A 12,112-nucleotide genomic window follows, 5' to 3' on the forward strand; every position below is an offset into this window, starting at 1 on the left:
CAGCCGTCCACCATCTTTGTACTCCTCATAGAAGCTGTGTGATAATGTGCGCAATGTGAGTGTCCAATCGGAATTGGTTCACCGTCACATGGTTTTCCAGAATCCAATCGTAGGGCAGATTTACCTCACATGATAAACCAAAGATTGTTTTTACGAGTGATGTGTTACTAGTTGGCCCATTTGAATAGCCCCCTGGCTGCTGGCTCCAATGCACCCTGCGCCATTGTGCACAGTGATCAGTGAAAGTGAGCAGACGGAGGGCCTCTCATACAATCTCACATGCTCAAACAAAGAGTGTGTGAGTATCAGGCTTGGATAAGACTGTGGCAAGCTCTCTCGCTCTGGCGTAAAGCACTGTTTACCATATCAATGGAGCGATGGGGAGGAGCCGCTCCTCAAACTCTAAATGAGCCTCAAAGTGTTGTGTGGGCCGCCAGAAGAGGAGGTACTGCTGGCCCACCACCAGAGGGCGCCCTGCCTGAAGTGCGGGCTTCAGGCACTAGAGGGCGCTGCGGCCTCACAGGAACAGCCGAGGTGACAGCTGTCACTCATCAACTGTGACAGCTGTCACCGATCATCTGCACTTCATCCCGGATAAAAGCAGGATGACACCTCCACCACGTCGCCGAGATATCATTCTTCTAAGGAGGTAATATTCTCTGCCGTACTAAAGGAATTATAACTTACGTGTGCTCTGTTAGCAGCCGTTGTCCTGTGGTGCCTTGTCAGCTGATTGGTGGTTTGTGAGAGTGCCGACTTCTTCGCCTCTCACTCTTTCCAGATAAGTGCTTAAACAGGAGCTGCACGAGTGTGTGATTTGAGGTGGAGGTGGAATTCCCACCGTTGTTGTTACTGGGTGTACACACACCCACACTTGACTGTCTTTGCTCTTCGCCAGCAGTACCAGATCCGACACGTGGAGACGGTGGCCACCTGGGGGACTCGGGACCTGGCGGCTCCAGTATCCTTCGGGTTCGGTGGCGGAGGAAATCGTGTGCTTCCGGTTCTTCTCTAGACGGACGTCTCCTATCGTCGAGCCTGCCCACACGACACCTTTATCCATTGACTTTGTATCATTCTATAATCTGCTGTGTATGGTTGTGGCATTCACAACAGTAAAGTGTTCAAATTTGACTCCTTCTATTGTCCGTTCATTTGTGCCCCCTGTTGTGGGTCCGTGTCACTACACATTCACAACACAAAGTGTGAAAGCTGCTTTCAGAGCAGGAGAGAACAAACACGCAGTCAACTTCATAGTAGAAGTTTGTGATGTGACCTTTGTCAGAAATTGCTTTGAGATGACACATAGACCATTTTGTATATATTGTTCAAAATGTGCATTTGTGTTTATTGTTTGAACCTTTTTGTTGTACAGTCTTTCACACAAGATCTCAAATTACCTTTATAAAGTGTCAAAACAGTTGTTTATTATAGTTTGCTGTGTGTTTTGAATAAATGTGTGTGGAAAATTATTTTCCGCCTTACTTTTCCTTTCTTATTTCTGATTATAAACCTTTATTACACTTATAAAACACCACTATAGCATATATATTCTGAAAGTACAGGTTGCCGTGAAAAAAAGAGACATAAAACTTGATTGTGGGATGCAGGGAGAGCTGTTAACAGCAGTAATAAAACATTTATACCAGGCGAGTGAACTGTCCAAAAAATGCCCTCTGACCCCAGAGGGTTAAATTGCTGGCTTTCCCCGGTGAGCTGAAGGCTTCAGTGTCGACTGGTTTTATAGGCAGGACGGGCTGCCTCTATCGGCAGGTCCGTCATAAACTTGCTTGACCCATGAGGTGAAGGTGTTTGTTGAAAATGGTTTCTGGTGGCTTCCAAAAAATTGTGGATCCAGATTAAAAGTCATTGTGAATTTAGAGAAAGTTAACGTTTTGAGAGAGACATGGTTCTGAAAAGTTCCGCTCTTATAAAAATTAAGACTTGGCAAGCCTTCAAAATAGTTATCAGGCTGGTAAAATTTTATCAAATGTTATAAAACAAAGAACGAAGAGTCACGTGGTGGCTTAGCAACATGAAGCTAGGCTGTCTGAAGCAGTTTTAGCCAACAAAAAGAAAAATTTAGCATTTGCAAAGAGGAAGAAGCAGGCAGAAGGCAGGGAGAAGGGGTGAGAAGCTCCATTCTGACATTTTAATTCCACCCACTTGGGGTGTGTGGAATTTAACTTCAGGACACCCAGAAACTTTTAAGACACAGATGAATTAAATATTTAAAAACATTAACTATGTTGTCACACACTTTGTTCTTAGATATTTTTGAATGAATAGAACATTTATTAAAGTTACCCAACTAACACATAAACAAACCATTTTGTTAAAACAGAACATTTCACCAACAAAGTTTGAATAATTCAGTAACACATTAACATACACCATGTTATAAAAGGAACACAGGTCAGGTTAAATGGAATATATGCAAAACATTTGCTTGATTAACACATAAGGAAAGATTAGAATTTTCATATGTAGATAAAAAGAATTATGTTCTTTGCATTGAACAAAAGTCTTTTCTTCAAACTGAAGTTAAGATAAAATTGACTCCTAAATTTTTAAGCATTTTATTTGGTATTTCCAACTCAAACAATTAATGAAATGTGTTTCAGAGAGTTTATTCAGTCAGTATAGCTGTTTCTTACTTCATCTTCCTTATATATACAAAGTCACTGAATTACTTCTTAGAGTGTAACATCTGTGATGCTCTATAAGTTTAGAGATTTATGAATGTAGTTTGTTTACTTTAGTTTTTGTGGTATTAATAGCTTTGTTGGTGCAGCTAATATTGCAGAGGTTTGCAGCGCATTCCGACACAACAAAATTTATTTATTTTGTTTTAGTTAATCAACAACTGTGGTATACCTAAAGTGTCCCACAGGTTTTAGTAACACTTTCTTCTATCATGGTATGTTAGTTTGTCTGGAGTTTTTCTTTGATCTCTGCTGATCTTAATTTGGTCCATGTCGGTGGAGAGTTTGTTACACACCAGGTGAGATCCGGCCCTACGGGGAGGTAAAGTGCAGGTCTGTCTACCGGTGTTTTGGTCAGGTGGTCTAGGTGCGTAGCACCTCACTTTGTCAGTCGGTGGTAGTGATTTGAGGGGAAGCGGTTGCCGCACCTGAGCCCAAAGTTTCAACCATTTGAAATCCATGAGAGGTTCAATCCGGCCAAATAAATCTTTGCCTAGAAGAAATGGGAACGTATCTAGTGGTGATATACCAACCTGGTCTCACGGCAAGCCGGGCTTCAGCAGCACGAAATATACATTAATCTATTAGTTCATGATATTGTGACGAAAAGCGCCTCATTTTCGTCATGGCAGCACAAATTCATTCTAATCCATTCCGTGATGGCTGCACGAAATTAAAAGTGAAGTGGGGGGGAGTTGGGGGTGGTTATGGTTAGGGTGGGGAGGGAGGAGTAAGATTAGGTTATGGTTAAGGTCAGGGTTGGGGGTGGGAATAGGGTTAGTAATAGTGAGTTAAAAAAAAAGCTCTGTCACAAAAATTTGACTCATTTCGTCACGAGAGCACGAAAAAAAAAAAAACATGCGACTGGGCTGGAGATACAGACTGGATGGACAAAACTCATGAGGCCCACTGTCAGGTGGATGAGGGCCATGGATGATATTGTTGCGTCTCTGTCTGTAGAAGATTGTATCTTAACTCAGCAAGGTGAGTGTGTGAGATTCTTGTTAGTATACTGTGTCTCAGCCTGCAGTTTGTCCCATTTACTGTTTGGCCTGATCATAAGAACCTTGCCTCTATTCAAACTGCCGAACAACTCAGTTCCAGACAAGCCAGGTGGTCGTTATTTTTTGGATGCTTTAACTTTTCCATCACCTACAAACCTGGATCAAGAACACAACCGGATGCTCTGTCACGTCAATTCTCCATGAAGGACTGCTCCACATCTCCAGACAATATCCTTCCCAGGCAGATGGAATTGGAACCCAAACTTAGGACATCGAGAAGGTCATCTGCGAGGCCCAGAAGACATATCCAGTGCCTGACTGACAACCTCCCGGGTGGCTCTTTGTACCACCTTCTGCCTGATGTGCTGTCTTGCAATTCATCCACACTTCTAAGTTCTCTTACCACCTAGGCACCCTTCACCTTCTCCAACAGCCCGTCTGGTGGCCTTCAGTCCAGGCAGATGTGCGTGAGTACGTCAAGGATGGTCGCATATCTGTCTGGACTTTTTCACAGGTCTCCCCGTCTCCAAGGGCATGTCAACTATCCTGACCATCATGGACCAGTTCTCCAAGGCAGGACACTTTGTGGCCTTGCCAAAGCTTCCATCTGCCCAGGAGACAGCTGACCTCCTAGTCCACCATGTGTTGCAGCTGCATGGCATTCCCCAGGACATTGTGTGAGACCAGGGCCCGTAGTTTATATCTCAAGTATAGAAGACCTTTTGCTCTGCAATCAGAGCCTGTCATCTGGGTTCCATCTGCAATCCAACAGCCAGGCGGAATGGGCTAATCAAGACCTTGAATCCGCCCTCTGGTGTGTTACAGCCTCCCACCAGTCTTCTTGGAGTAATCAGCTGCCTTGGGTTGAATATGCCCACAACTCTCACATAAACACTGCTACAGGGTTATCTCCATTTGAATGTTCACTGGGTTATCAACCACCTCTGTTTCCATTGCAAGAAAGTGACCTGTCTGTTCCTTCAGTGCAAGCTCCTTAATGACTATGTGGACAGGTGTGGAGGACTTCCTGTTCCAGCCTGCTCCAGGCAAAGGAAGAAGTCATGTGCCATGCAGACGGCACCGTACCCCGGCTCCCAACTATCATCCAGGCCAGGAGATGTGGCTCACAGCCAGAGCTGTGCCCCTCCAGACAGAAGCAAAGAAAATGACTGTAGGTATATGAGACCTTTTGTTAACTTGTTAACCTGGCTGTCAAACTCTGGCTGCCTTGTTCGCTCCAGATCCACCCAGTGTTTCATGTGTCTCATCTCAAGCCTGTGCATTCCAGCCCTCTGTGCCATCTGGCTGATCCCTCTCCTTCCACCCGGGTCGTGGATGACCATCAGGCCTGGTCTGTCAGTACATTGTGGATATGCGGCGTTGGAGCTGGGGTTACCAGTATCTGATGGACTGGGAGAGTTATGGTCCTGAGCAGTGCTTCCGGGTGTCACGGGACCTTATTTTGGATCCCTCTCTCATCCGGGACTTCCACTGGGCTCATCCTGATCTGTCGCCTGGAGGCTCCCATTGAGGGAGGTACTGTTGTGCTGCCTGGATTGCTGCTCTCCTCCTCCTCCCTTTCTCTATCAATCAATCAATCAATCAATTTTTTTATATAGCACCAAATCACAACAAACAGTTGCCCCAAGGCGCTTTATATTGTAAGGCAAGGCCATACAATAATTATGTAAAACCCCAACGGTCAAAACGACCCCCCTGTGAGCAAGCACTTGGCTACAGTGGGAAGGAAAAACTCCCTTTTAACAGGAAGAAACCTCCAGCAGAACCAGGCTCAGGGAGGGGCAGTCTTCTGTTGGGACTGGTTGGGGCTGAGGGAGAGAACCAGGAAAAAGACATGCTGTGGAGGGGAGCAGAGATCGATCACTAATGATTAAATGCAGAGTGGTACATACAGAGCAAAAAGAGAAAGAAACAGTGCATCATGGGAACCCCCCAGCAGTCTACGTCTATAGCAGCATAACTAAGGGATGGTTCACGGTCACCTGATCCAGCCCTAACTATAAGCTTTAGCAAAAAGGAAAGTTTTAAGCCTAATCTTAAAAGTAGAGAGGGTGTCTGTCTCCCTGATCTGAATTGGGAGCTGGTTCCACAGGAGAGGAGCCTGAAAGCTGAAGGCTCTGCCTCCCATTCTACTCTTACAAACCCTAGGAACTACAAGTAAGCCTGCAGTCTGAGAGCGAAGCGCTCTATTGGGGTGATATGGTACTACGAGGTCCCTAAGATAAGATCGGACCTAATTATTCAAAACCTTATAAGTAAGAAGAAGAATTTTAAATTCTATTCTAGAATTAACAGGAAGCCAATGAAGAGAGGCCAATATGGGTGAGATATGCTCTCTCCTTCTAGTCCCCGTCAGTACTCTAGCTGCAGCATTTTGAATTAACTGAAGGCTTTTCAGGGAACTTTTAGGACAACCTGATAATAATGAATTACAATAGTCCAGCCTAGAGGAAATAAATGCATGAATTAGTTTTTCAGCATCACTTTGAGACAAGACCTTTCTGATTTTAGAGATATTGCGTAAATGCAAAAAAGCAGTCCTACATATTTGTTTAATATGCGCTTTGAATGACATATCCTGATCAAAAATGACTCCAAGATTTCTCACAGTATTACTAGAGGTCAGGGTAATGCCATCCACAGTAAGGATCTGGTTAGACACCATGTTTCTAAGATTTGTTGGGCCAAGTACGATAACTTCAGTTTTATCTGAGTTTAAAAGCAGGAAATTAGAGGTCATCCATGTCTTTATGTCTGTAAGACAATCCTGCAGTTTAGCTAATTGGTGTGTGTCCTCGAGCTTCATGGATAGATAAAGCTGGGTATCATCTGCGTAACAATGAAAATTTAAGCAATACCGTCTAATAATACTGCCTAAGGGAAGCATGTATAAAGTGAATAAAATTGGTCCTAGCACAGAACCTTGTGGAACTCCATAATTAACTTTAGTCTGTGAAGAAGATTCCCCATTTACATGAACAAATTGTAATCTATTAGACAAATATGATTCAAACCACCGCAGCGCAGTGCCTTTAATACCTATGGCATGCTCTAATCTCTGTAATAAAATTTTATGGTCAACAGTATCAAAAGCAGCACTGAGGTCTAACAGAACAAGCACAGAGATGAGTCCACTGTCCGAGGCCATAAGAAGATCATTTGTAACCTTCACTAATGCTGTTTCTGTACTATGATGAATTCTAAAACCTGACTGAAACTCTTCAAATAGACCATTCCTCTGCAGATGATCAGTTAGCTGTTTTACAACTACCCTTTCAAGAATTTTTGAGAGAAAAGGAAGGTTGGAGATTGGCCTATAATTAGCTAAGATAGCTGGGTCAAGTGATGGCTTTTTAAGTAATGGTTTAATTACTGCCACCTTAAAAGCCTGTGGTACATAGCCAACTAACAAAGATAGATTGATCATATTTAAGATCAAAGCATTAAATAATGGTAGGGCTTCCTTGAGCAGCCTGGTAGGAATGGGGTCTAATAAACATGTTGATGGTTTGGATGAAGTAACTAATGAAAATAACTCAGACAGAACAATCGGAGAGAAAGAGTCTAACCAAATACCGGCATCACTGAAAGCAGCCAAAGATAACGATACGTCTTTGGGATGGTTATGAGTAATTTTTTCTCTAATAGTTAAAATTTTGTTAGCAAAGAAAGTCATGAAGTCATTACTAGTTAAAGTTAATGGAATACTCAGCTCAATAGAGCTCTGACTCTTTGTCAGCCTGGCTACAGTGCTGAAAAGAAACCTGGGGTTGTTCTTATTTTCTTCAATTAGTGATGAGTAGAAAGATGTCCTAGCTTTACGGAGGGCTTTTTTATAGAGCAACAGACTCTTTTTCCAGGCTAAGTGAAGATCTTCTAAATTAGTGAGACGCCATTTCCTCTCCAACTTATGGTTTATCTGCTTTAAGCTACGAGTTTGTGAGTTATACCACGGAGTCAGGCACTTCTGATTTAAAGCTCTCTTTTTCAGAGGAGCTACAGCATCCAAAGTTGTCTTCAATGAGGATGTAAAACTATTGACGAGATACTCTATCTCACTTACAGAGTTTAGGTAGCTACTCTGCACTGTGTTGGTATATGGCATTAGAGAACATAAAGAAGGAATCATATCCTTAAACCTAGTTACAGCGCTTTCTGAAAGACTTCTAGTGTAATGAAACTTATTCCCCACTGCTGGGTAGTCCATCAGAGTAAATGTAAATGTTATTAAGAAATGATCAGACAGAAGGGAGTTTTCAGGGAATACTGTTAAGTCTTCAATTTCCATACCATAAGTCAGAACAAGATCTAAGATATGATTAAAGTGGTGGGTGGACTCATTTACTTTTTGAGCAAAGCCAATAGAGTCTAATAATAGATTAAATGCAGTGTTGAGGCTGTCATTCTCAGCATCTGTGTGGATGTTAAAATCGCCCACTATAATTATCTTATCTGAGCTAAGCACTAAGTCAGACAAAAGGTCTGAAAATTCACAGAGAAACTCACAGTAACGACCAGGTGGACGATAGATAATAACAAATAAAACTGGTTTTTGGGACTTCCAATTTGGATGGACAAGACTAAGAGTCAAGCTTTCAAATGAATTAAAGCTCTGTCTGGGTTTTTGATTAATTAATAAGCTGGAATGGAAGACTGCTGCTAATCCTCCGCCCCGGCCCGTGCTACGAGCATTCTGACAGTTAGTGTGACTCGGGGGTGTTGACTCATTTAAACTAACATATTCATCCTGCTGTAACCAGGTTTCTGTAAGGCAGAATAAATCAATATGTTGATCAATTATTATATCATTTACCAACAGGGACTTAGAAGAGAGAGACCTAATGTTTAATAGACCACATTTAACTGTTTTAGTCTGTGGTGCAGTTGAAGGTGCTATATTATTTTTTCTTTTTGAATTTTTATGCTTAAATAGATTTTTGCTGGTTATTGGTAGTCTGGGAGCAGGCACCGTCTCTACGGGGATGGGGTAATGAGGGGATGGCAGGGGGAGAGAAGCTGCAGAGAGGTGTGTAAGACTACTACTCTGCTTCCTGGTCCCAACCCTGGATAGTCACGGTTTGGAGGATTTAAGAAAATTGGCCAGATTTCTAGAAATGAGAGCTGCTCCATCCAAAGTGGGATGGATGCCGTCTCTCCTAACAAGACCAGGTTTTCCCCAGAAGCTTTGCCAATTATCTATGAAGCCCACCTCATTTTTTGGACACCACTCAGACAGCCAGCAATTCAAGGAGAACATGCGGCTAAACATGTCACTCCCGGTCTGATTGGGGAGGGGCCCAGAGAAAACTACAGAGTCCGACATTGTTTTTGCAAAGTTACACACCGATTTAATGTTAATTTTAGTGACCTCCGATTGGGGTAACCGGGTGTCATTACTGCCGACGTGAATTACAATCTTACCAAATTTACGCTTAGCCTTAGCCAGCAGTTTCAAATTTCCTTCAATGTCGCCTGCTCTGGCCCCCGGAAGACAATTGACTATGGTTGCTGGTGTCGCTAACTTCACATTTCGCAAAACAGAGTCGCCAATAACCAGAGTTTGATCCTCGGCGGGTGTGTCGTCGAGTGGGGAAAAATGGTTAGAGATGTGAACGGGTTGGCGGTGTACACGGGGCTTCTGTTTAGGGCTATGCTTCCTCCTCACAGTCACCCAGTCAGCCTGCTTTCCCGGCTGCTCGGGATCTGCCAGGGGGTAACTAACGGCGGCTAAGCTACCTTGGTCCGCACCGACTACAGGGGCCTGGCTAGCTGTAGAATTTTCCACGGTGCGAAGCCGAGTCTCCAATTCGCCCAGCCTGGCCTCCAAAGCTACGAATAAGCTACACTTATTACAAGTACCGTTACTGCTAAAGGAGGCCGAGGAATAACTAAACATTTCACACCCAGAGCAGAAAAGTGCGGGAGAGACAGGAGAAGCCGCCATGCTAAATCGGCTAAGAGCTAGTAGCTACGCTAAGCTAGCGGATTCCTAAAAACACGCAAAGTGAATAATGTGTAAATAATTTAGAGGTGATTCAGCAGAAGGAGTGCTTTAGTTAAGGCACGTAAAGATTACACTGGGAAACAAATCGTAATCTAGATAACTAGATCAATCTAACTGCGCAGATTAAACAGCTAACAGATACAGAAAAACACCGCTGTGCTCCGGAACAGGAAGTGATACAATACCGCAGTGAGAGCCAACCACCAGTAGAGGCCATGAGGCAGCTGCAGCTTGGAGCTACTTATCCACACCTGTCTTCAATCAACTACACATGTACTTAAGCTCTGGTTCTTCCACTCCACAAATGCCAGAAACTCAGCTTTGCTCACTTGGTCTGGCTCATTGCCCTATGTTTACCTGGTACTCCTTTGATTCCATTGTTTCTGGCAAACTCAAATCTCCTTTTGCTTTCAGCATCTTCCCTCCTGACAGCTCCTGCGTGGCTGTCTGGTTCCTGTTCTGGGCCTGAAAACCTCACCTTTCACAATCTGGCTCTGAAACACAGTCCATCTCCTGTTTGGGTCAAGTTGGTGCCTCCTTGCTATGGTGTCTTCTTCTCCTGCTTGTACTATTCAAAATTTAACTGCATTTTCAATAAATTGTTTCTTTCTTTGGTTGCCTGTGGCTCCCTGCATTTTGAGTCCTTACACTAGTCTCTGGTTGATTCTTAACAGGAGTTTCTGGCCACCCACATGGACTCAATGGGAGCAGAGCTGATATGCAGGTTAAAAGGCTGCTGCGCTATTTTAATCCATGTCAGCTATTTTATTGACACTTTGTTCAAATGTTTTCATAATAAGATGTATAACAGCAACAGCATGATAATCATTCAGAGCCTGAAGACACTTAACTTTTGCCAAGGGAACCACAGTAGACTCCTTCCACAAGCCAGGGACGGTTTTCCCCCTCAAACATTTTTGAAAAACTCAAATATATATATATATATATATATATATATATATATATATATATATATATATATAGGCATTTTCCCTTAACATTTAATGCATAACAGATTGTTTTACATGATATTGTTTCCTGCAGCTAATGGAAACAGTACAACACTGCGCTCACTGTACTACCCACCTGTGAGCAGCGAGCAGATGAAAGCCAACCAGCTGAGATGTGGGGAGCATGCTGATTATGGCAGCATCACCTTGTTGGTCCAGAGCCCTGAGGGAGGCCTGCAGGTAACAAATTGCCACACCTGTCAGTGCAAATCTCAATCAATAAAACTGTGTGTTTCACCAGGAAGCTTATGTTTTTCTATCAGTTTGTCCATTTTGTATTATTAACATGGAAAATGTCAATATTTCCTACAGTTTTTCAAGGGTCAAATTGAAAGATGCCCAAAATAAATAAATGCCAATGTGGCAAAGCAGGCAAGTTGTTTTAGTCATTGAGGCTATCAGAGTTCATGAATGGAAATGACAAGTTGTATTTTCTGACACCACCCTGGGAATTTAACCCAGAGAACTCTTCACTCCATCAAATCACACAGGTTTGTTGCAAAGAGAGGCAGAGTAGGTGGTTCACCAAACAGAAAAGTTTATTAATAACAATTTGTAATTAAAGTTATTTACAATAATTCATCTAAACTAAATTAAAACATTACTGAACACAGCCACACAACTCAAAGCTGACACACAGCAACAGCAAGCATCTGGGCAGACAGCAAACCAGACACATCCAAGGGATGTTTCATTTATTTTATTTAAAATGTTCACAGAAACCAAAGCGGCACTGCATTTTGGATTTGAGAGTGCCAAGAACGCTGCGTTTGGTTGGTTTGCAGTGGTTGGTGGTGGTGACGCTTGCATTGTTTGTTTTTATTATTTTCCTTAAATTTGGCACAGCTGTGTAGCTATAAATGACTGTTCTGTTTCACAAGAGCCCGGCTGTTGTGTTTAACAGAAAAATGTGTGTGGGTCTTCCAGGAAAAAGACTGCATCTTCAGAGAAAGAACAGCAGCTTTCTTTACAGCTATATACATCCACCGGTTGCTAACTCATCCCGTCACCAACACCAACTGCTCCGCCAGAGGTGGATCCAGCCTTTTATAGGGGCTGAGGCCCCCTCCTGGTTTATCCAGACACCACACTGGCTTTCTTTTGTTGCTGTTTCACTCTCCATTCATTTTGGATTTTACATTTACTCAATACTTTTACTTAAAGTACATTTTATATGATTAATTTACTTTTGACACTTATGTACAGTAAACATACATACTTTAAGACTTTTACTCAAGTAATATTTTTAAAGACTTTAAATTTTATCCACGTAATTTTATGGTAAGATACTTGTACTTTCACTCAAGTATCACTATGAGGTGATTTATACAAGACTGGTTAAATGCAGAAATTCTGTTGCTGATAGAT

The 12,112-nt window shown here is 42.7% G+C and overlaps 1 protein-coding gene across 1 annotated transcript in view; it reads left to right on the plus strand.

The window, feature by feature from the left end:
• Nucleotides 1-12,112, plus strand: part of si:dkey-10o6.2 (uncharacterized protein LOC100124608 homolog) — an 84,100-nt gene that overhangs the window by 37,050 nt on the left and 34,938 nt on the right. The window contains exon 6 of the mRNA XM_034175825.1: nt 10,779-10,924. Within this exon, the coding sequence (XP_034031716.1) occupies nt 10,779-10,924 (146 nt within the window). The remainder of the gene's footprint in view (nt 1-10,778; nt 10,925-12,112) is intronic.

Source organism: Thalassophryne amazonica, chromosome 8 (assembly GCF_902500255.1).
Source record: "Thalassophryne amazonica chromosome 8, fThaAma1.1, whole genome shotgun sequence".
NCBI classification, from domain to species: Eukaryota; Metazoa; Chordata; class Actinopteri; order Batrachoidiformes; family Batrachoididae; genus Thalassophryne; species Thalassophryne amazonica.